Raw genomic sequence first — 26,570 nt, forward strand, 5'->3', positions numbered from 1 at the left:
TTGTTCCCATTAATTCCCATGGAAAGTTTCCATCCTTGAAAATTCCCGGAATTTTTCAATCCTAACTCTAACTGAAAAATTTAACAAAAATATTATACCATTCTTAAATATCTTCATGCTGTAGTTTGTGATGTTGAAGAAGCATAAATTTTGAAGAAGCATTTTATTCTATTTCACAGTTAAAATATATCTAACATGCAGTAAATCTTTTCCACTATTAAAGGGGCCATTAACCGCTCTCCTGCATCTCAACACATTTTTATATTTCCTGTTAATGTTGGATTGCGTTTCTGATGGTGAAATTATATCACTATGTATGGTTTTGATCTCTAAACACTCTCTAAGCGGTGTGTATGTGCTGCTATTCTGTGATAGATAAAAACAAACAAAACAACCATCTTTACATCCTTTATGTTCAGCTGGTGCAACAGGCCCCTGAAGTCGAAATTATATTGTACATAGCAATAAAATAGACGGTAAAAAAAAAAAAGTGCAATCTGTCTCTGGCCTCATTTCTGTGCTGGCTTCTATGAGCTAGGAAATTACCACACACATTTCGCCAGCATCTCCTGACATCTCCTGACATCTCTTGATATTTCCTGTTTCAGAAAAGTTAAACGGGCATGACTTTAGGTTTTCTTTCAGGTGTATCTTGCGTACCTGCAGCAGAAAATGACGGTGGAATTTTTTTGAGGAGTGAAGAATTTTGCTGCAGTGTGACATGAAGGCTGTATCAGTGCCATTACAGAAAAATACCTAATGCATATATGCATGAGTATAGAGGTATTTATGGAAGATAGAAGATCACACACACACACATACACTTGAAGCCAATGTATACTGACAGACATCATGTTGAGATGGAAAGTGTGCAAACATGGCCACATTGCTGAGCTCAGGCCTCCAGCGGGAAACCATGCACAAGCAGACCACTAAAAGCCTGCTGGCTCACTATGCACATGTTTGTGTGTTTGCCTGTATGTGTGTACATGTGTGTGTGTGTGTTTGTGTTTGAGTGCATGTTCCACTGTTAAAAGCTACACAGAGCACTGAGCTATGTGGATGGATTTCCAGAGACAGCGCAAACGCAGTTCTAGACCTACATGTGTCTCGCTTTCAATAACTGGAGTTTCACACAGATCTGTAGTCTGCCTCAGGACAGCATTAAATAGCTCTCACCCCCCCCCCCCTCTCTCTCTATGTCTTTTCACCACCCTGCATTAATCTTGCTATGGTGCTTTCAAAGCCTACTGGCAACATGAACAAGGCTGAAGTTCTCGATCTTGGCTTGAGCTCAATAAACTGTTTATTGACATTTTCTGGAGTTCAACATGCGTAACACGGACGCAAGGCTAGAAACGATGCTCGCTCAGCGGGCAACCGACGGCCCCTCTCTCTTTCACACTCTGTAATTTTGTTATCTTTAAATATTTCTTTATCTCAGCTTCAACGGTATAAAAACCTGCACGTGTTTTCAGTGTATCTATAGCTGCATAAGTAGCTTTATATAAGAGAAGTCTGAAGGGCACAAACTTGTTTGCAAAGTGGCCTCCTTAACTCCATCTCCTTCATTTCTCCTTTTTCTCTGTAAGCTTTGGTTAAAACACTGGTTGTCATCGCAGCGATAGTGTGGAGGGACGGGAGCGGTGGCCGGCCTAAATATTCCACCCACAGCCGGCATCTGCCTGGCCTGCTCATCTGCTCTAATGAGCAATAATAGCCTGTCTGAGAGTGTCCTCAAAATCAGCCTAAAAATAAACAGCCTTTTAAAGCACCACTCCACAACTGAGCCAGTCACACACGTGCATAAACACACACCAGCACACACTCACGCATGCATGGCAATATACAATATTTGGCATACTGAGGCACGGCAAAACACTCGCACAGGCAATTACACAGCTACTGTAATTGTAAAGCTAGCGTTAGCTAGAAAAGGGGTTATGGAAAGACAATGAAGATGCGCTTCTCAAAATTAGATAAATAGTGTAAACATCAACACAAGATAATTTCCCTGGCAGAGTTCTACTACTTCACAGTTTGCAAAACAAACAAACAAACAAAAACACAATTCACATTTATAATGAATGACCAGAGACTCATGCCTGTGCTGCACTAACCCAAACCCCCAACCACCCTCACCCAATATCTCTCTCTCTCTCTCTCTCTCTCTCTCTCTGACACACACACATAGACACACACTTTTGAGCATTCTGATGTAGACAGAGCCCTGCAGTGACTCTTCTCTATTCCTGATAGCCTCTCTTGCCAAACTTCCTAGTCCGACTCACTTGTAGTCTCTAGTAGTAAAATCTCTTTCACCCCAGTTCTGGGATACTCCCTGACTGTAGCATGTTATTTCAGATAACAAATAATGACATTATTAAAATTCAGTCCATGCTCTCCACGCCATGGCTGAGAAAGCACAGCTGCATGATGCAACAAAACCCAGAGACCAGTGGGTGCATGCTATATACATATATATACACACGCACACACACACACACACACATTATATGTTTTGGTATTTACAACTAATGCAAGTCCAAAGAGAATAAACAATCCAAAGTATTTTTCATTGCACTGGAATGGTAGATTAAAATCTCTCTACTGAGTTTATAAGATTATTTAGTAACACTTTATTTGAGGAGAGCCTACACAGGGCCATCACAACACATTCAAAGCATTTCAGAAATATTTTATGAAGCACTACTTAAGGATTTATATAAGGCTTTTCAAAACCTTATTTCATGACTCAGTTCATGAGAGGAAAGTTATTTATTATTATTATTATTATTTTTATTATTTTTTCCTGAAGTGCTTTTGCTTTACAATTGCTTTTCGGTCCTCTTGAGTTGAAGTGTTGCTGGTACATTTGCATTAAAAACTATGGTAAAGCATCATTCCAATACAACTTCACTTTCTTTTCGGTCGTGAACGATTTGAACGCTCTCAAAACTAAGTGATAATCAAATCTGCATTCATAACATGAGAGGCATTGTGTATAGCGGCTACAGGTTTCTCAGCATCACAAAAATAGACAACTTCTCATAATCTGCAAGGGTAGTGCCTGTTAAAAACACACCTTTCTCGTTCATGTAAAGACAAAATCACATAAAACCTGTAATGTCACCTCATGAATTTTGACAAAAGCCTCTCATAAATTCTGCAACATTGCTTTATAAAAGATTTAAGCAGAGCTTATGAAAAGCCCTATGGAGATAGGCTTCAAACAAAGTACTACCCATTATTTTTTCATTCCATGTACCCTTACGACTTAAAGATATATTCAGTGATTTTTTTAGGCAGAAGGAGACATTTGGAGATATAAAATGTCATATAATGAGAGGCAGTGAGGATGCCAGCACAGGTAGAGTCATACCCCTAAATGTTCAAGCAAACAACACAAAACATTAGGCAACACTTAAAATCAGTAAACAGGCTCAGGCCAGGTGATCTACAGACAGAATATCAGAGAGCAAACAAAAGCAAGGTCAAAATCTGAACTAATAAATGCAATGCAAGAATCTCACAATGGAAACATGACCAATACTTCACTATACACAGAACACACACAGCAGTTTAAGTGAACCAACTAATCACAGAGAAAAACTGAAAATAGGTCCAGGCAATAAGGACATGTAAGTGACAGGACATGAGAGGAGATCAAAACAACACACATGGAGATAAACACAATGAGCAAGCGACACATGACTCAATATATACATCCGCTACATGTGCAATGTTTTTCATTTGCATGCCAGTGTACCTTTTGTACATATGGAGGATTAAGTACAAACCCTAGTAGAGGGCATGCCACGAGCTAAAACATCCCTGTCAGCCGATCTTATGGTTAATATTTAAGGAAACATGTTTAGGCCATGTTAATATGTGTTCTGATTGTAAGGGGACAGTACTAAGTACAGTTGTGAACAGGGTCCAGCATAATGAATGAAGCATCTCGATCCTCCCCAGCAACGGAGACCCACCTAATCATTACCGTAGCCCTAATCGTAGCCTAACAGTAGAATTCTCCATTACCGTAGCCCTTACCGTAGCCTAACAGTAGAGTTCTCCATTACCGTAGCCCTTACCGTAGCCTAACAGTAGAGCTCTCCATCACTGTAGCCCTTACCATAGCCTAAAAGTAAAGCTCTCCATTGCTTGGCTATTTAATAAAGACACAAAAGCTCTTCATTTGCTTTGCATAGCGTCCTCTATTTTCTCGTCTCATTCATTTACAGGTTTTGTTAGAAGACTATGCAGTTGAAATGGTTGAAACAGCTCACACAGGTCCAAGAGATTCACAAGATATCTTGGCCTGTAAATATATGCAGCGGAAGACAAGCGTGATAAATGTGTGCGATACCTGCAACCTATGAAATCCGATTACAAGTGGTCACTCGAGACGCATTCGTAATGCCAGGTGTAAATGTGTTTTCCTGTCCACTTGTGATTGGTTCACGTGAGATGGATGCCATAGCAGACTATGAGCAGCCATAGAGTGTTAATTTGTCTGTCTTTAAATCTCTCTCCGATTGTTGACCTTACTATTAGCTTACATTTAAAAATAAATGCTAATCCTAACTATTCAGAAGAGAACATGAAGGAGGTTTTAAGCCATTAGGCAACAATAGTCAATAGGCAAGACTGGATCTTAAAAAGGTGGAGTTGAATAAGGTCCTTAAGGTCCTTTTTTACTCCTTAAGCTCCCTCTCCATTTCCACACTTAAACACAAAGCTCCAACCCCACAACCTAAGTGTTTAGCATGGCAAGGAGAGTTAGTATTAGCAAAGACATCACTTTTAACTGCACTCACTTTCACACAACATTTACCTGCTCAACCTGAGTTATAACAATAAGCAAAATTAGGTTCATAGTGATTTATAACACTATTCACAAGCACAGGTTCTGTCCTTTATTTGCTATAACCACTTATGAGGGATGTGGTAGCTTAGTGGTTCAGTGTTGGCTTACTAATCAGAAGGTTATGAGTTCGAATTCCAGATCCACCAAGCTGCCCCTGCTAGGCCCCTGAGCAAGGCCATTAACCCTCAATTGCTCTGTTGTATAAAATGAGATAAAAAATGCAAGTTGCTCTGAATAAAGGGCATCTGCCAAATGCCGTAAATGTAAGCTACAAGCTTCGGTGTCAGAAAGGTTATGACACTATGAACATGCAAAAATTCCTCTTAATGATTTATAACGATGGTCTCTAGTCATCACTGTCCTTTTTTCTTTGTAATGGGGAAAAAAAAAAAAATCTTGTTTGATTTATTATGTTAAATTGTCCATTGAACAATTCCAAGCTTTAAACTAATTGCAGTGACATACCTGTCCAGGACCAGCATCGCTAATTCTGCATCTAGCTTTGTCTCCTTTATCAGTAATAAACTGCTCCATCATGGAAAAATGTTGCCAGTGTTTATTCTGGTTTTACTGAATTTCTTTTTATTGAGTTTCTTTCACAGCATTGATTTTTTTTGCGTACAGGAGAATGATCTGCCTGTGCTGGGCGCTTGCTGATTTCAGACTGAGATGTGGGTGGAGTAAAGGGGTTGGGGGTGTCTATAAAATGATACACTATATAAGGTATAAGAGACACAACCATACCCAAACAAATTCAGTTAGGCTAGGTAACACACTTTTGCTCATGAGATGTCTTATAACATTAATATTATTAAGTTCTGCATATATTTCCAGGTTATTTGTACACGTAAGAAATAAATCCAGTGACTGTTGCACCTTTAAACCAAACACTGCCCATGATAGGGAAATCATTTAGCGTTAATATTGTTAACTATAAACAGTAGGAGTAATGTATACTGTAGGGATGTAATAAATGTGTAAGACACAAACAGAGATGCCGTAATGATTTGTCTGTTCTTTTACATCAGAATCAACAAACAGGAGGATATATTAAACATAGAATATCAGCTCTATGCTTGATGATGCACAATGCATGTGACTGTGACCAATTAGGCCACTTTACTGAAATGATGAGATGCTCCTCATACTGGAGGAATCTGATTGTCTGATCACCCCCCCCATTGTTCACCTCATCCAGAGACAATTTATCAACAGGTTTGCCCTAATGTGCAGCATCTAAATGCAGATATTTCATTCAAGTGAATATGGCCTGGGCAACTCTCTGTGTTGTCAGAACCCGTGGAGAAAATCTTATTTGAGGCTGCAAAAAAGGGAGAGTAATTTATAATAAAAAGAAATACAACTAACACTACCAATAACAAAGGATTTACCATAAATATTCATTCGTGTTACTTAAAGAAAAACAGCACTGAAAAAGTAATGGAAATCTCCTTAATGCACAACAAATGCCATTAGTATCGATTTAGGATAAAAGCAGACATGGACAGAAAGACAGACACACACACACACACACACATATATATATATACACACTTTGTAGCACACTTCCTCTTTATAATCGTGTCTATCTTTCTGCCTCAGTGGGCTGGGTTATTGGGCAGAAACCTCATTTCCTGCACAGCGATCTCCCTCAAGAAGATCACAGGACATTTAATTGAACTTGGAAACACACACGCACACACGCGCTCGGCTACATACGTCACAACTTGCGCAGAAGTCACTCTCAAAATCATAAACAAAGGCACTTGCTAGGGCTACATGACAATACGCCAGTTACTGTATTTACTGTGCTATTTTGAAACCACGTGTAAGTGTTTAAGATGCTTTTGAGTGAGAACATTTTAATCAACTCAAAATAACGATTTTCATAAGCCAATGTTATAAAGTAAGAAAGATAAATTGCATAGCCGGAGAAAAAAGAAGAACAAGAAAAAAAAGTAAAAAGAAATAAAAAAGCAAGTCTAAGGTACTGTTATTATTGCAGCCTGTATGAGGAAACACACAAATGCAATATAACATTATATCTGTTATTATAAAATGTGCAAGCAAGACACATTTATACTGCAAAACTTTAATGAACTAAAGTGACACAGGTTATAATGCAGATGCTAGAGTCATTCCATATAGAAATGAGGCTATATATAAACGCAATATTATATGCAATTTCTTGTCTCACATCTGTCAAGGCTCTGATTCATTTTCCAGCCATTTTTTCCCCCAGAACTGTTACGCTGCTGATCCTGAAGTGAATTTATTTACAGCGTGGATTAGCCTGCCAGTGATTGATGTTACTCCACCAAACAGTAAACCAATTAGAGGCATGATGTAATGTCATTTTAAAAGGGTTATAATCGTGTTGCTCTTGAACTTGGGGCCCTGATCAGGCGTAATAAAGATTTATAGCAGATCAAAGGAGAGGCTAATACCATTAACAATAGATTATATTCCAACAGAAATTACATTAACAGCTTTTTCTCCCTCCCCTTTGCTAAATATATCGCCGGAATTGGAGATTTTGATGCAGGAGGAGAGTTTAGAGGACTGTGCAGCACAGAGAGGGCATTAATAACTCAAAATGAGTGCAGCTGTGCTCCGGCAACTCTTCGGCTCGTTCCATTTGGAGGAAATTAACCAAACCTTGTGCCAGAATCCAGGGCAGACTTTACACCAGGAATTCTTCAGCTTGTTTGCAATATTTCATTCACTGGATCACAGCAAGATTTAATTGTCTTCAAGTTACATGAGTTTTATTAGCCATATTCATGACCAAAGTAAGTTTTCTTTTTGAACTTTTCACATATCAAAGTTACGATGTATCCTACTACACTACCAGTCAAAAGTTTGGACACACCTTTTAATTCAATGTTTTTTGTTTAGGGATTTATTTTCTACATTCTAGAACAATACTGGAGATTTCAAAACTATGAAATAACACACATGGACTTAAGTAATCCATATTTAATGACAACAAAAAACAACAGTCAGTTGTTATTTTAAGACACGAAGGTCAGGTGTTCTGGAATAGTTCCTTGCAAGAACAGTATTGTCAAGTGCATTTGCAAAACCCATCAAGCACCATGATGAAACTGGCTCACATGAAGACCATCCCAGTAAAGCAAGACCAAAACTTACCTCTGCTGCAGAGGAGAAGTTCATTTAGAGTTACCAGCCTCAGAAATCACCAATTAACAGCACCTCAGATTAGAGCCGTTATGAAGGCTTTACAGAGCATCAGAAGCAGACATATCTCAATATCAACTGTTCAAAGGACATTATTGTGTATTTCGGCCGCCTTCAGCATTGTTTTACAATGTAGAAAGAAATAAATATCAGGAAAGACCATGGGATTAGAAGATGTGTCCAAACTTTTGATTGGTAGTGTGTGTGGAAAAAATTGAATTCCATGATTAATGACTGAACTCAGAGCAGCTATGTTTTGTGCGTTATGTACAAAACACTATACATCCGGGCTTTCATTTCTTGTTGAGGCTTCACAAAACACACGTCAGGCTAACTTCTGACAACCGTGGTCTTTTTATGTGATTGAGAGTGAATTTGGGTGGCAGCAGGACTGTTTCTGTTTCTGCTTTCATCTGTATTCCTGTTTGGGTGTGTAAAAAAACAAAAAAAAAACAAAACAGTGCTGTTAAGAGATCCAAGTGTACCTGTTGTCCAAACTGCACTGCACTCATCTGTCAATTACTCAAATTGTCTGCCATTGTTATGCCAGCTTTTTTCCTGCATGGGAGAATCATCAGAAGTGTGTGTGCCTGCACATGTGTGGCAGCATAGAGGGAACAGAGGCTACCATAAAATATGCAGATGATGGAACCACCCAAGAAGGTGGAGCTTACCTGTTGTGGTCTGGGCCCGTAGAAGGTACGAGTTGGGGGAGATTTGGTCCTCTGGGTGGGGCTCCAGCATGGTGTGGGCAGAGCTGCTGTCCAGCAGGGGCACCTGGCACTCTCTGATGGTGGGTGGAGCTTGGTGGAGCGGGGCAGTGGGAGGAGAGGGTGCCGGTGGTAGAAGGCTGGAGGTGGCAGTTGAGGGAGGAAGGGGACGACCTACAGAAGAGAGAGATAGAAAGAAAGGATGTAAACCTCGTGCCATGGGTACAGCTTTACATTTCGTCATACATCTTATCAGAAAAAACTTCACTGGAGTTAAACATGATTCTATGGACACTTCAACATGCATGCAAACCCGGGGAAATTAAAATGTCACAGCACTGAAAATGTACTTTATTTGGAGCCTCTTGAGACTTAAGCTGTACATAGGATCCCCTCAAGCAGCTGCATAAATCAACAGGGGAGACAGAAGAGTGCACAACAGTGCAGAATAAAAAAATGCTGCTCCTAGTATTTTTGTCCTGCACAACTCTCCATATACACATACACCCACATACCCACACAAACACACACACACACAGTGTCCCTTGACATTACTCTAATATAGATGTCCTGCATGTGATTTCCCTAAGGATCCCACACCAGACCTACATAATACACGACTGCAAGAACAGGCCGTCTCTCACAAACCCCACCATGTTGTTAAAGGCAGAAAACCACAAAAGGGACAAGTCATCATTTCTATTACAAGCACCTTTAGGTTTTGCTATAATTGCACTGATGTTAGAGGTAAAGCTGCGACCATATTCTCTTTCTCCATCTCTCTCTGTCTTTCTTTTTCTCTCTCTCTCTCTCTCTCTCTCTCTCTTTTTAAATAAGTACATTAAGTCATTTCTCATAAAAGCTGCTGAATTATGTGGCAATTACCTTTCTTAATTACTCAGAGAAAACAATTACGGCTCGAGACAAAGTAACAAGTCTGCTATATTTCCTATGCACCTCTTGATGCATGAGATTTTCCGGTGATTGATGTGTTTCTTTGAGATTTGTGGCAGTATAGCTAAGGACCTCAGAGTCCAGATGATAACATATTGTCCTTCATCTCCTTAATTAGAATTAAGAAGCGGAGAGGAATTATAACGCTTCTACAGTCCCTATGGTCTCTGTAAGTATTACGCTACCTAGAGGATTGATGAGTCACATGCACAGAGGTCTGCATTACACTTTCATGCATCTTTAAGCCTTTAAGTGTGTCAGTGCTTTTATGTACATCAGGACAGAAAAAAAGACAGCGCAGTGGCTTTAAAAGAGCGTAAAAGACCTTGAATGCTGAAGTACACTGAGACTATTTCGTTCTCGCATCCATGCGTCTCTCCCTCTCTCTCTCTCTCTCTCTCTCTCTCTCTCTGTGTAGAGAGCAGACTCATTGACAGTGTGACCAGCCAGTACACATGTGACTGTCAGCTGCTGTTATTGATTTAAGACCCCACTGCTCTATAGCTCAGACCCACATACCCAGTGTCAGACATTCCCAGTGACACCATTCTTTTCTACTTCTATCTAGTGTCCTTTACCACCAGACCCCCCACCCCCTATAAGACGTACTGTGACCTCAGATGTCTCCAGAAAAAGCACTGTTAATGCAAAGACTGAATTCCTGCTGTGTAAGGAAGTATATGCGGTACTAAGCAGACCCCAGGGACGCGGCTCTGCGCCCTGTTAGATAACGAAAGATGAGAAAAGGAGGAGAGCACTCTATGTTTACAGCCAGCGTACGATTACTGAGATCTAAGTAACTCAATCCTGAAACATATGGGAATTCAGAGAGTCAATTCAATAAGAGAGAGAGAGAGAGAGAGAGAGAGAGAGAGAGAGATGAATATTTTAGAATAATTCGTTTTAAAATAGGTTGAATAACTGAATAAAAATTGTAAAAAATATCGTAGTTGACATCAAAGAGACAGGGGTTCAGAGAGGGTAGACACCTTGGAACAGTCATTAAAATAATTGAACACATTATTAGGATAGAAAAAAAAATAATAGGAGAAAAATCTTATTAAGTGGAAAAGAATAACAAAAAATACTTGAGTGGAAGTCTAACATAAGAGCTAGTAGCAATCAGAAAATAAATCCCTCCAGTAAAGCTATTATATAACAGATTTCCTGATGCAAGGCGTCAGGTGGAGGGAGAGAAGCCCTCTGTTTTCCAGAACATCTTGTTTTTAGATTCCCAGAATGCACAGATTTTACACCAACCAGATACAAAGCTCGGCTGTGTGATCCTACTAAAGGTGATATACTGTAGCTGACTACTAGGCTTAGTCATTTTTTATTACACTCTCAAGGTGTAATTTTCATTCTGCCACCGCCATCTTTACCGTTTCATCAACAGGCAACCAAAAGAAACAATAATATATGTAAAATAAGTGTCGATAATATACACCAAAACAAAAACACCCACATTATTTACACAGTTTGAAGTGAAGCGACATTCAAGAAAAAATTCAAAAGATTTTTTGAGACCTAACAGTACAGAAGTTGGACATCTACTAGGTAAGAATATACTTTCTACTCATTTCTTTAAAGTATTTTATTAGTTCTCTTGTCTGTTGACTGACAGCTCAGGATTTCTGACAAGCATTTTCACAAAACACAAACCCTACTAAATGAAATTAACAAATTCTATACAGTTATATATAAATATGTAACCTTATTAATGAAAACATTTATTTATTTATTTATTTATTTAATGTTACATCACATTTATTATCAATCACAGGGAGATCCAAAAATCTGAGAATATTTTCTAATTTCTAACATTTTTTAGTTTCCAATTAAATACATAATTTTTAATTACAAAGTATATTATATTATTGACAACAATCTAATTGAAAAGTAGACTCTTCGAAATCTTTTTAAGCATGAATATATATATATATATATATATATATTATATTTATTATATTATATTTTTTTAACATCGTCATTATTACAGTATGATTTTTTTGCAGACTTTTTAGTAGATTTCTCCAATTAGCATCATATCCAATTGATCATGTCTCTATAATGTTCTTTACAGATAATCAAATGCAAAACAGAGGTGCTGTTTTGCCAGGCAGACACCTTTTGGCATGGCAGCAGGCACTGCAGGTCTTAAAGCGGTGGGGTGAAAAGTGTGATGTTTTTTTCACTCCCAGTGATTTAGATTCAGAGAGCAACAGACTTTCAGCCAGTAGGATTCCTTGCTCTTTTGGAAACATGGAAATTCAGGCAAGCACACTCATTTAGCATGTTCCACAGATCTAATTTTATTTTGACTTGGTGTTAGTTAACATCGAGGCTTGTTAACTACTCAAAATGGACTTAAATTGACTTGTAATTAAACTGCTAAAGCCAATACTGCCCAAACCAGTCATTCTACAGAGGTACAGAGTAGAGTAATCTTGAGCAGTGTACTCTGTTCCAGCTCTACACCATCCTATCCACTTGTCTCCTTGACTTATTTGGGAAAATACTTCCAACAATCTTCGAGATTATATTCTATCCCGCTGGACCTTGATCAGAAACTGAGTGTATAATAAGATTCACAGAGTAAGAGCAACAATTATAGTGATAGTAAACAAACAAACAAACAAACAAAAAATCGGGATGTATCAATGCAATTACGGTATTGGGTATTGACATGATACTGTGCTGATTTAATAGTAAACACTCAGAAAAGTCTGGGATTAATCAAATACTGTTTGAGTCTATGTTGCAGCGGTAATGCAAAGGCAACATAAAAATAGCACGGATTTTAATGACGGCAATCATAACATGGCATCTTCCTACAAGAAACCTGACAGCTTACGGTTTCTTTCAACTGAGCCGAGCTGCTGACCTGAGTGTGCAGACCAGGATCAGTAAGCGTAGCCACTTAACATAAGCGCTTGGTGCTGTGAATTGCGTGCACAGAAAGGTGTTCGCAAGCACGGGCATTTTAATTGAGCGCGCAGAGAAACCTTCACGCGTGAGAGCACTTCGGTTCTGCAAGCACTGAGCACTGAGACACGTGTGCTTCCAGGGTCTTCACTCTGCTCGTGAGTTAAGGTACAGTTAATTATTGATGGCTGTTCTCGCTGATACTCGAGTTGGCCGCTCTCTAGCTTTCTATTAATGATGCTGTTTAAATGCCGTAAAATCTTAACATAGCGTTCATTACTAGCAGCACATGCCAGTCACCAACATAGCAAAATAAAAAGTTCTGTGTTGCCCCAATGAATTATAAATACTTATTTCTGTATTAATATCAGGACTGCAAGAAACATGGCTGATCTAATACACATGGATGTGGATGTACAGTATGTGCACTGTATTGTGTGTGTTTGTGTGTACTGAATGAGGGTTATTAAATTTTTAAATCACCTTAATCACAAAAAAAACTCCGAAAAATTGCATTAGATGGCCGAAAGCAATTATGGGAAACTTAATCTCCTTTGCAATTAGGCTCAGGGGCATTTCTTAACTATTGTAATTTACTTTTGGTACATTTCTATAAAGGTCAGTGTAAATTGCTTTGTGTTATTAGAGCAAAAGGTTGGGAGGGGGACACATGATACTCAAGATGATTCTTCTTTTTTTTTTCCTGTCCTTTCCTACTTCCAATCTCTTCATCAAGAGAAGGCTGTTCCGGTTATTGAAAGCTCTGATGTGGATATGACCTTGGATGTCTCTTCAGATAGATGTGCTGTGGTGGAATCTCTGCTATGATGCTGTGACAAACGCAATTGAGCTCTGAAGAATTTCATGCTTCTGATTGGAAAATCATAGCTAAATAGAGCTGCCAGCCACACACTGACCTCTATCACTCTTCAGCCATGAGGACTCAACTATCCATTACGTTGGATGAACACTATTTTAGCCCAAGTTGATTTTGTAACCGACGGTGTTCGACTACAGGTACAACGCTTAATTTCACTCATGAACTAAGACTCAGGAGTAATATTATTATTATTATTATAGCAACGGCTGTGGGTGGTTCGGAAAATTCTGAATGCAAGGCTAGAATTTCTATTATGGGGTGTTTAATTCCTATTTCACACACAAACATCTCACACATCCTGGTCTGGTGCAAGGCCACAACGCTCCCTCTCTCTGCCCATCTGTCCAGTGTGGAGATGGAGAGCCAAAGAGGCCAAAAAGCACAAGGAGTGACAGCTGGAGCCCAGTCACATGGAAAGTGACAAATTACTACCTTAATGAGTGCAATTTATCATCTCTTCCCCATATTCTCGCTCCCTTTCTCTCATTTTCATTCTTTCTTTCCTCTTTCATCTACTTTCTCCAGTAAACGACATGACTACCTTGTGTTCTACTATAACAAATCAGCAGTGGACCAGAATGATTAAAGTAAAGAAACAAGTCACCTGAGACAACTGAAGAAAAAAAAAAGAAAGTGTACATCCAATGGCTAAACAATTGCCAAGGAAAATGAGAGAGACTGAGGGAGAGGAGAAACAGAGGGAGGAAAGAGAGGGAGGTGGATTCAGACCTGACAATTTCTCATTGCATTACTTCATCGGTGTACCACGGCATTAGTGTTGGATTGCAAAAGTCTCAATGCATTACTATCAGATCTAAAAATGCCTTCCTGTATCACTGCATCACTGTCAGACCTGCACCTGTCTCACTGTATACCTGCACCATTTAGACCTGGAAAGGTCATACTGTATTATTTCCAGACCTGGTAAAGGCTCAGTGCATCAGTGTATCCTTACATCATTGTATCACGGCACCTTTGACATATGTGACAATGTCTCTTTATGACACTGACTGCATCACTGACTCCCTACATCACTATGTCACCGCATCACTGTGTCATTGTCACTGCGTCACCATCATACAAACATCTCAGTGTATCACTGTGTCATTTCCTCATGGTTGCTAACAGCACTGCAACTATCTCACTGTAACCTTGCATAATTATTTCAATGCATTTGTCAGAGTTGTAAATATCTCACTGTGTTCCTGCATAACTGCATCACTGTCAGAACTGCATTTCACTATACTATTTTCAGACCTTACTGTGTCAATGTATTATTCATAGCACTTCGAATACCTCACTGTAGCCTGTATAAATGCATGACTGTACTTCTATATTGTTGTATAACAGCATCACTGGCAGAACTGGACATAGTTTACTGCATCCCTATATTTCTATATCATGATATAACTGTATCACTGTCAGAACTGCAGATATCTCATTATATTTCTACATCACCCTTTATACTGCACATATCTCACTACATTGCAAAACTGCAAATATTTTACTGTATCACTGGCAGAACTGCAGATAATCTCACTGTATCACAGCATCACTGTATAATTGCACACTTGTCAGTCTCACTGTGCCATTGCATCGGAAATCCCTGTATCACTACAACACGATCAGACCTCCAACCTCATGTACACTTTAAAGCAACCTTGCTGCTCCAAATGACTGCAAGAGCAGCCAGAATTTGTGTTTTGAGCCCACATGGGTTAGTGTGGTTACCACAGTACAGCCAGACTGTACACCCTGACTGCCAACACGGGCATCTATTTATGGAGGCATAGCAATCAGGCCTATTAAAACACACAAACACACACACACACACATTTCACAAGCCAGCACAAATCATGGAACACAGGACTGCTCACTCAGAAATGCACAAACGTTATATATTTCATTTCGTGTGTGTGTGTGTGTGTGTGTGTGTGTGTGTGATAGAATGAGGAAGCAGTGCTCTGACACTAGCACAGCTTGTGCATAAATTAACTGTCTGCTTTAACTAAAAAAACTGCGATTTTATTTGCTTAAAACATCTCTGCTCTTACCAGATCGTTTAAATACGATTCCCCGAACAATTTCTTCGTTATTTAACTTCCTTTACTCACAAAATTCAGCCTTTCTAGCTGACAACTCCGCCATAATCCTCCCAAAACAACTCTAAGATCAACTTGAGGAAATACAAATCAAATCCACTTATCTGAAGCTGTTTCGGAGCGCAGAGGCACTACTGTGACTCTTCAGATGGTTTATAGGTGGAAACAAAGAAAAAAGGAAATGTAAACATATGCAAATGTAATGGGAAAACCTGCACACTGTGCATGCTCACCGGAATTATTTTCAGTAATTTAACAGAACAACACATCTGAGGCTGCCAAGAATGCCTATGAAGGAATCTTGCAAACAAAGTCGGTCTTTTATAGGGAGGAAAAAAATGGAAATTTGAAATAATGTATGGCTTTACAGAGTACAAAAGCAAGAATGAATGAATTACACAAAGAAATAACATGATGATCTACTGTTCTGGTAGTACTGTATGTGTTTAAGAACTCCATATATTTACATGTACAGTATATATAAAATGTTTTATATTGAGCTTGTGCGTGCTGCTACGAAACGAATCCGGACAAATTTTCTTGAAGGAAGGACGATGTTATAACAAATAGAGACGTCTCTAAAATTTCTATTTATCCACACGTCTTTACACAGTTCCTTTTTTTTATTACTTTCGAAGAAAATCATGTCTAGGTAAAGCCTTGTGCAACAGCAAGACTCCTGGTCAAGGAGAAGAAGTCCTTGTAAGAGAATGGCCAAACATAGCTTCAGATCTCTAGAGATAAATAGATATCTAGGCTTACCAAGCAAGTATATAAATATACCTTTTTGACCATGCTGAAATCGTAGAACTGCTAATTGTGTTCCTTTTACTTTTAGATCCTTTTTGAGCCGTTTTTGAGCACACTCTTAAAAGTTTCTCCTTCAAAGCCTTACAGAGCTCAGAACTGTAACCGTAGCCTGGGATGACTATCCAGGAGTGTGTACTCAGGAGAAGACTCATATATTCACCATCATATGTTCACACTCACAGTGCTGCATATCAATTATACTCTCTCACTGTATTATCATATAAATTACATCACAAGGTGTTGATTTGGACTGTTGATATGAGAACGGATTCTCCACCTTTGATTGAAATGAATAGAAATAAATGTTTACCATCAAGCCTTTACATCAGAAGTGGGAGATACACATCCATCCATTCACTTACGAATTTAATGTTCTCTACAGTCTAAAATTGGGCTGTCTTAAAGCCTCACTAATTCTTTCTCTCTCTCTCTCTCTCTCTCTCTCTCTCTCTCTGTCTTACTCTCTTTCACACACACACTCACACTTGCTTGGCAACGGTTTACAGTTTCCTCTCAAGGCTGGATATGTTGCATCATATATTAGCAACAAAATGTTTACTTTTTAAACACTGTTGTGAAAGAGTTTTTAATAAAGCATTTTAATGGGCCATCCAGCTGTGCCCTCAAACTGTAAAATTTCTCATTTGTCTTTGTGTTACCACGACACTAAACATTTCTTTGTCAGCTACACCGAGGCTTCTCTGCAACTTTATTGTTTAAAAAAAAAGTGAGCAAATATGAGGAAACAAGAATGTGAGAACGGGACTATTTTAATCACGATCAATCACGGCTTTAATTATGAGTCTGAATTAAACATCATCAACTGATATAATGATCTCATATTAGAGGTTCAGGTAAGTTAACTGATCGCTCTTCGTATTTTGTATTAATTCTAGGAAATCGTAGCACATAGAGTCAAAATGTGTTGATATTGATTGTTGAATTTCATGCGCCTACAGTGCTGTCCTAGTCACCTTAAATGCTCATTAACCAGCCTAAAAGATGCATAAAGGATATGTTTTTTTGTTAAAAAAAAAAAAAGTTTATTTATTTATTTATCATTTAATTTTGGTGGACTTTCTGACTTTTGGATGCGCTACATTCCATTTTCCATTATATTCCATATTCCAGGATGTTCAAAGTTTACAATATGTTTTAATAACCAAATAAGAACCATTATCTGGATAGCTCTTTGGCCTTTATGATATTTCTTTTGGTACAAACTATAAGTACTATGGGGAGTACTTTTATATATAACAGGTCCATTTATATTGAGATCATGTGACACACAGGAGACTCAGGAGCATCATCAGAAAGCTTCATGTGCTGCTTGGGATAACTCATATTCTTCTTGCTGGTGTCTCTGAATCCCGGCGAGTGTGGAGGTCAAATGAAAGCTCCCCTCAGTCACATGTTATAATGCAGTTTCTCCCAGTGTGCATTATGCACAGTACAGAAGTTGCGAGCCAAGCTAGATGCCACAAACGTGTGTCTCCTAGCTGCAGTCACTACCATGCTGAGCTACAGTCAAACTCATTCTGACAGATCATGATATCACAGCTACAGCGCCACACCGCTGCTGAATACACCGAGCTCCGGCTCAAACTGCTGACTCCACTCTCACTGAGTCCTCTCACGGCACTATTTCTCTCCTCACTTCTATCCAGGCCCTTAAAATGTTTGCTTATGTCAGCCACTCATGAGAATGCATTGTGTATCTGAATTGCTAATTGCATTCTAGCCTGCTTTTATGTCTCTGGCGAACATCTCTATTTTTATGATTGCAAAAAAGAATGAAAAACTCTTCAGATTATTGCCTCTGTCTTCTTTTCTACATCTCTACAAACGTCCCTCGTCCCTAGAACCCTCTTCTGTCATTCTGAAAATCAAAGATATAAAACTCCTTTTTTTTTCAATTTTAGAAAATTCCAGTATGACTATTTCCTTAAAATCTCTCTCTGTTTACCTTTTCAAGGTGTGAGCATCTTAGCTCCTTGGTTTTCTTTTCCTTCCCACATCATCCTTTTTTCTTTCATTTCTCACTAGACCATTAGAATATTGGTTTTATTATTCAGAGTTTTTTTTTTCCCTCCTCTGTGACTACCGCCTCATGATAATAATCCACCAATACAGGAGTACTGAACTGAAGTGCTTGTGAAGTGTTTGGTCACGGGTGCAGCGCATCACTGAATTTGGGAGTCGGATCTCTGTAATATAATATTCAGAGGTAATAAGCTAGATGAAGAGAGTGGGTTGAGGAAAGCTTTGAGTCGGTGTGTCTTACTTTATGACTGTGGGAAGGATGGACATGCTCTACTTATTTAATATAATTAAAAAAAAAATATCTGAATGTAATGGGTAATAGATAAAGACGTAGCTTCGGTGCATTAAAGGAACACTTCAGGTTTTCCTTTTTTTTAGAGTAGTCCGTAATGTGTAGTTTACTGACAGAGAGAGAGAGAGAGAGAGAGAACACAGAAGACCCATTTACTAAAACTTAATGTTGGTTGTTGGGGCAGTCAATAAGCATTTACTCAAAACACATTTCTTTTTCTTTTTTTTCCCGAATGCTTTCATGAAGTCTTCAGTTAAAAGTATTTTGTGGTTCTGTGTTGCTGAATGTTGTGGTTGTCTGATTACACATCTACATCCCAAACCTTTAGGATATCTTAGATAAGTGGAATTAAAAGCCGTCTCTTTCGGATATTCTTTCTTGATCGTTCCATTATGTAGTTGGATATGTAAACATTTTAATGGGATTCAGCAACAGATTTCTCTTGTACGTATATAGACGCTTGCCATTCTTTTCTCAGTGTACAAATGAATCTCAGTGGAAACACAAAAATGGGATGAATTAGTAAGTTTATAGAGAACAAGTTCCTTTCTATGAAATTTTAATTTTGTTAAGAATGATAAAACGTCAGAGAATGTGAACTCTGTACTCTATGCTGATCAATCTATGTTCTTAACACACACACACACACACAAGACTTTAGTCATGATTTAAATGCAGCAGCTCTTTGCATCAGCTGACCCTGAGGAGAGATCCTGCTCCCTGTGCACAGATGTTTGTTTAATGGTGTACACCTGATGCAACATCCCTGATACGGTGCACTTGCACACAGACACACAAACAGACATAGCTGGTCGTCAGCAATGCGGTAATTAAGTAACCCGAGAGATTACAGAACAAATAAGAGATAAGACAACCTCTCCTGTCCCCTCCCCTTCCCGACCCCTGCAGTGCATGATATACGGTTAAGATGAAGGAGAGTCAGCGCCTTCTAAGCTCAGAGTTGAAAATGAGATTTTTAATTACCGCATGACCCGGGGTATATTAGCAACATATTAATGTGCGCCATTAACCTAGTGGTAACTAACCCCGTCTGCTGATTAACTACATGTGATTGGACCTGACTGAGGGGGGAAACTCGCACAGACAGAGCAGAGAGGCTCATTAGAGTGACCTGCCATGCCACAGCTTATCTCCTAATTACACAAGTCTTAATGTGCCTGTGAGTCATCATCAGCTTGTGGTGAATAATAATAATAATAATAATAATAATAATAATAATAATAATAATAATAAAGGTGCCCAGTGGTCTTTATTTACAATCAGGATAACTGGGCATCATTTGTCTTGTTTTTATGCAAAGGTGTAATTTGTGTTTAATCCCCCCCCCACACACACATGCATATCTAAAAGAAATCCTGATTGCAGAGCTTTGTGTTTACTTTGCGTTTCGAGGCATAATCAGACCTTTCCTGAGAAATGCTTTCTAGCACAATAGCACACATAGCACGCTGGAATCAATATCGTCTAAGCCTAGAATCAATCTCTGCAAACAAAACAGAAGGAGCATGGGGATGACTTAGAGCACAACACGCTGTTTTATCCCCTGCTGTTTATCAGCGACTACATATCCCACAATCCCACACCAATAACCACCATCATCTTGATCACGCTGCCTACCAAAACAATATCCAGCTTGTCTTTCCCCTCAACGTGTTACAATCAATAATTTCCCAGAATGCATCATTAACTCGAAATCAGTTTGAGGCGTACTTTGCAGAGTAGCAAACACGATCTGCAATTAGAGAAGCGCAAATCAAACTTCTGAACTATCAAACACTAAAAGTCTCTTACCATCTCGTGTCTTCATAGTGACTTTAGTTCACCCCTCCATCACAGGAGCAGAGGATGTGAGCCACGTGTCCCCTCGCTGCCTGTCTTTGTCTCACCGGTTTCCACTCTCACACTCTCGCACGCTGCCTCATCGGCATCTGTAATACACACTTGTCTCTTCATGTACTCCTTCTGTCAGCTAAGAGCTGAGTGTGAGAAAGCTGGAAACCCCCCCTTCTTCCATCTCTCTCTCTCTCTCTCTCTTTCCCTTTCTCTCTTGGGTGCAGCTCCGGTGTTGTGCTGCCATTAGCCGATACTCTGTGGGAATGGATGGATGCTTTTATCAGTGGTGTGTGTGTGTGTGTGTGTGTGTGAGAGAGTAGGGGGATTCACTTCATATATGTACTCTTAATAGACTTTCCCTTTTTCTCCATTGAAGCTGCGTAAATGTGGCTTAGACCGGCAAATCTAGTCACGTGCATGACTAGCAAACAATCTTGTTAGTTAGTCAACATAACCAGCACTAACTATCTGGAATTAGTTTAGAATTCATGCTGATCTAAGCAGGATTTGTCAGCTCGGTTGCTCAATGTACACTAGAGAATTTCTCACTTTCAATAAAACATGCTCCCTATTCCTTCATTTCAAATGCTCAATAGATCCAAACTGTTACATTCCCCCAAGAACTTGCTAGGATGTATTAAACATCTTCTTAGACGTTGTGAAACACTACTTGCAACGCATCTGTACTGCACCTTAACCAGAGCACTTAACAAGAAGCTGTGGCTGTGCTGGTGGCTTTCAGTTCTCCTCTTCCTCTCCACGGATCGACCGTTAGCTCTGTGTACGCTCTGTACTAGTCCTTTATATATCCCGAGTATTAGCAGGAAAAAAATAGAGATTTCAATCATCCTGTCTGTGTAGAATGACTGCAAAATGTCAAGGTCTTCCATCTTTTCAGGAGTTAAGGATAGCATGCAGGGCTTCGGATTAACGTTGTTGCACACCAGGCACCCTGAACGTAAACCTTATACAGGTGTAGAGTTTATAAGGTGTGTAAGCAATACATTTGTAAGATTCAAATGAATCGATTGTAGTATTTATTTATTCTGTGTGGCTGAAACAAACATACAGTTTATTATGGAAATAACATTTTGAGTTTATGCAGTTCTTCTCTCCAGCTAAATTAGCGAATTAATTTCATATTAAAAAATGTAATAACCACATGGCTAACACGGACAGCTTTATATTAGTTTGTAGTTGTAGTTTGCATACACGAAACTCCATGTTTTATTGGAGCGTCTTCATTGTATACTTCTTCCTGCTTTTTTATTTTTACTACATCTGTCTCCTAAGATGACATAAATAACATTAAGATAAGGAGGTGAGAGTACAGGTCAAGCCATATGGAAAACATTCTTCAGTAATGGTTTTATCCTGGTCAGGGACAAAGTGGATCCGGATCCTATCCCAGGAACTCTGGGTATGAGGCAGGAGCACACCATTACATTTACATACACACACACATGTTCATAAAACTTATCATAGTCAATCCATGCATGTTTTGTGATGTTTTGAAAATTTGATCTGAGCTCAAGATCCTGCAGCATGTGATGCAGCAACACTTTCCCGTGCCACTGTGTTGCCCATGCCTGAAGAGATATAACACCAAAACACACTTCATAATAAACATTGTTTCCATCTGATAAGCAGCACTGTAACATAACCACCTAAAGTTATATGACCACCCCATGCATTTACCTGCGTTGAGGGAGCGGGCAGGTGTTAATCTTATAGTGCTAATTCCAAACATTTTTAATGTGTATAGAAGTAGATGGTAGTGGGTGTTAATTGCCATTCCCATGTGTGTGTGACAGGCAATATAAAACCAGCAGGATGTCTGCACCTTCATTAGGTTCTGCTGATGATCCAGCTGCATGTTGCAAAAGAGACGCTTTCATTCGCTATTCTCTCTCTCTCTTTCTCTCTCTCTCTCTCTCTCTCTCTCTCTCTCTCTCTCTCTTTTCGCTATTCTCTTTCCCTATTCTCATTATTTTCTGGTATTAATTTCTCCAAGAGTGCCTTGGCGAGCACAATCCAGCTCAAAAGGCCTACCAAGGTTCCTTCCTGCCCAATCACCAGAGCAGTTCTCCAAGATAAAGTCTGCACTGCCTCTAAACAGCACCCTTAATGCTTTTCTCTTCTCTTCACTACTCTTCTCCTCTCCGATACCCCCCACTTCTCCAACAACCACCCCTATCACCACTGCCATACACACCCACCCCACCAGTCTTCCAGCAGCCAGCTGGAAGCTACACATACTATACCCAATTATGATGCTGTAGAGCCCCAAAAATCTGCTAATTAGTGCTAATTCAGAGACAGACAATTTATTCTCGAATAGCGCTCCTTGTTGAAATAGCTATAGAGAGTCGTACAGCAATATGCTGGTTACATTAAAGCAGCTGGTTTGGGGGAAAGAATGCTGTGAGGCAAGAAAAAAAAGAAAGAAAAAGCCTTCACAGCCAGGCACAAAGATGCTGGGTGGATGCCAAGAAGTGCAACACTCCACTCCACTCAAAGAAAAGATACATAACATTGGAACAAGCAAGAAAGAGACAGACAGAAACCGAGGCAGAGAACAGCAATAGGGTCAAGACGGCACAGAAGATCAAACAATTATAAAACTAACAACAATAATAAAATCACAGGACAGTGGCCGAGTGAAACATAAAAGTGTGATGAAGGGACAAAGTACCATGTTGCAGGATATTTAACAAAGCTGTGAATAGACTGATCTTCAGCTTCATCTCCAGAACGCAAGTGTCCCTGTAACTGGCACGAGATTTAATCGAGAGTGACAAATAGCGGTCAGTGCATCGCAGGGACACTTCTTCAACACAGCTTGGTTAATTTGACCATCATCTGCTCCAGACGTGATCGCATAAAGGACGCTGTATTCTCTCATGTCTCCGATGTCGCTGTAACGAGCGCTAAACGTCTGAAAAGACCACAGGGAATAGGTATAATGATTCATGTCTTGGAGAGTTAATGTCCAAATTTTCAAACACAGCAGTGACTGTTTAGCACCCTGACAGTTAGAGATGAGAAATCTACCAACCTGATAGGAATTTTCCAGCACTTTACTATACATCACAGCGAATTTTCTTTCGTACAACGTGAATCATAGCTCTTATTTAGGTAAAGTATTTCTATTCAGCAACCCACTACGTTATTCCTAATTCATATCGGCTTGCTGCCAGATGAGGCTGGGGGGAAGTGGTGAAGGAAAGTGTGAATAAGACAAAGAAATAAAGAAGAATAAAAGTGACACTTCCATAGCATGCACCACATTCGGCACTGTCTTCTCCATTTGTCTCGACTGGTCTAATTTTACATTTTACATGCTTGCCTCTACCTCTGCACATATTCCTTCTCTCTCTCTCTCTCTCTCTCTCTCTCTCTTTCTCTCCCTCTCTCTCTCTCTCTCTCTCTCTCAATCTCTTACTGTCTCTCCAACATTAATGTTGTTAATGCTGTTCCTAATGACAGTCAGCACTGAAGACATTAGACACAGAGAGAGGTGGATAAATTCCCCAAGGCTTGCTCTCTCTCTCTCTCTCTCTCTCTCTCTCACCCCCCCCCCCCCCACCACCAGATCCTACAGGAATGCAATCACGATCAGTTAGCACCGAGCTTTGGCATACTCAATCGTTCTCTATGCAGGGTGAGCCAAGCAGAAAATTGTTTTGGACATCGTGATGAGAAAGAGACTTTTTTTTTTTTTTTTTTTTTACATTTTTAATGCCAAAAAAAAAAAAAAAATCATTCAAAAAAAGGTAGATGTCAAAGTTATGCATTTCATTACAGTGCACTGATAAAATGCATATCTATTACCGGTAGCTTTATTGTAGCTTTTTTCCATCTACAACCTGTATGTTTTGCTCTCATTGGCACCTGCCCCCCCCACCTTTATTGCTTCCCTGAGAGCATCGGATGTATGGCAGTCAAAGCAGACATTACTAAATCATCCATTCTGCTGTGTTACACACATGTACCGCACACACACACACACACACACACTTGCACACATTATCTTCCCATTTTTCAAGTAGGTCAATTTGTGTAACTCTTTAAATGTAGCAGAAGAGCATTCTGTCTCACACACACACACCCACACACACACACACACACACCATCATGTCACACATGCTCAAGACACACATTCCTGTCTAGGGCTGCTGGCGGGAAACGTCTTGACGCCTCACTCCGATCTCCACGGATCTGCTGAGTGGAACCATTCGGAAGCTGACGTTAATTAACCTCTCAGGGCTTCACAGCAAATTAAAAGACTAATTAATAAAGTAAACAACATAGAGGAGATGTGGCGGCCTGTTTTAGATGAGTACACATGCAGACCACCTCTCTTTTACACAGCAAGGGACCTGTAGCAGATGCTCATGGAGAATTAACTTCTCTTCTAACCCCTAAGTAGCAGATGTGAAGGTCATGGCTTTGTTTAGGGGTCACCTAGTGCTGTCATATGAAACAAAGGGTGACTCTTTCACCATGGATGTGTGGGAACCGGAGTAAAAGACTTACATCAGCTGAAATTGGCCGCTTTGTACGTGTCTCAATCGAAAGGAAAGCGTTTTAATCTCTGCTTACCTACAAAAAAAGTGTGTTTTATTCTGATTCCACTTAACATTTCTAACTACTTATGTTAAAACAACTTTACTGAATTGTAGAAGTATGTGTTCACAATGAAAAATGAGTTTGAAGTTTGATTATCACCATCATCTACACCATCAGATAAAGGTCAAGAGCATGAGTTAATGTTCACATCAAACATTCAGTTTTTTTCGCTGACATTGTTGGGAAAATAATCACTGATTCATTCAGTCCCCTCTGTTCTGTTGGCTGTATTTCTTTTTATTAAGCCCTTATAGACCTGATTTTTCTTTCCACTGAACAAGAAAATATTTATCCACTAGATATTTAATCTTCTACAATCTTCTAGTCTTAAGAAATATTTGTGCCAACTCATGTTTTTATTAGAAAAAAAATTTAATTAACTGAATTATTTTTTTAATTTCCACTACAGTGAACGCCATAAGTCCTTCAGGAGGAATCCTCATACTATAAACATAGTTGTGAACACACACACACACACACACACAGACACACACATACAGTATATGAACAAGTCTGAAAAGAACACACACCAATCAGAAATGAAATTAAAACTACTTGCCTAATATTGTAGATCTCTCTTTTGCAACCAAAACAGCTCTGACACACTCAGGCATGAACTCCACATGACCTATGAAGGTGTGTTGAGGTATCTGGCACGAAGAAAATAGCAACAGATTCTTTACCACCATGGGGCCGACATGGATGGTCATTTAACATTTTTAAACCAGACACTCTTGTTTGGTGAGTGTGCATGTGCTCTTTTGATTAAGATGTGTCAGTATCACTATAAGAAATGCTCATATAGCTAAGGTTTTAGGCATCTACAAGCAGACTGTGTTTGATAAACCTTATAATATATTATAATATATATAAACAATATAATTTTTCCAGGCCAAGAAATGGCGAGAAAGTACTCCATTTAAAAACATTTCCACGTCACTTTGGAAAAATAGGTTTTTGTTTTCTGAAAAGTTCAATATAGACATTTAATTTTGGTCAAACACATTATTTCTTTTTTTTTGGAATTGATAAAATTATATTTAAAAAATCAGGTACATGGAAAGATATCCAACACTGGTTTCACAAATAAGGAAAGATGAGTGGGTTCAGTAGGTTTGCTCTAAACCCAAAGATGAGAATACTATCGTCATGTCCAAATAAGGAAATACACTATATTGCCAAAAGTTTTGGGACACCCCTCTAAATCATTGAATTCAGGTGTTGTTTTTCAGGGGTTGTTCTCGGCCCCTTAGTTCCAGGAACTCTTAATGCTTCAGCATATCAAGACATTTTGGAC

At 39.2% G+C, this 26,570-nt stretch overlaps 1 protein-coding gene across 5 annotated transcripts in view; it reads right to left on the minus strand.

The window, feature by feature from the left end:
* Positions 1-26,570, minus strand: part of tenm2a (teneurin transmembrane protein 2a) — a 275,485-nt gene that overhangs the window by 73,065 nt on the left and 175,850 nt on the right. For 4 of the 5 annotated variants that reach the window (XM_058396863.1, XM_058396862.1, XM_058396861.1 and 1 more), the window contains one exon: positions 8,746-8,955. In XM_058396863.1, the coding sequence (XP_058252846.1) occupies positions 8,746-8,955 (210 nt within the window). Of the gene's footprint in view, positions 1-8,745; positions 8,956-20,599; positions 20,738-26,570 lie in introns of those variants that run through there. The other variant, XM_058396865.1, reaches the window with a different exon arrangement.

Source organism: Hemibagrus wyckioides, linkage group LG08, assembly GCF_019097595.1.
Source record: "Hemibagrus wyckioides isolate EC202008001 linkage group LG08, SWU_Hwy_1.0, whole genome shotgun sequence".
NCBI classification, from domain to species: domain Eukaryota; kingdom Metazoa; phylum Chordata; class Actinopteri; order Siluriformes; family Bagridae; genus Hemibagrus; species Hemibagrus wyckioides.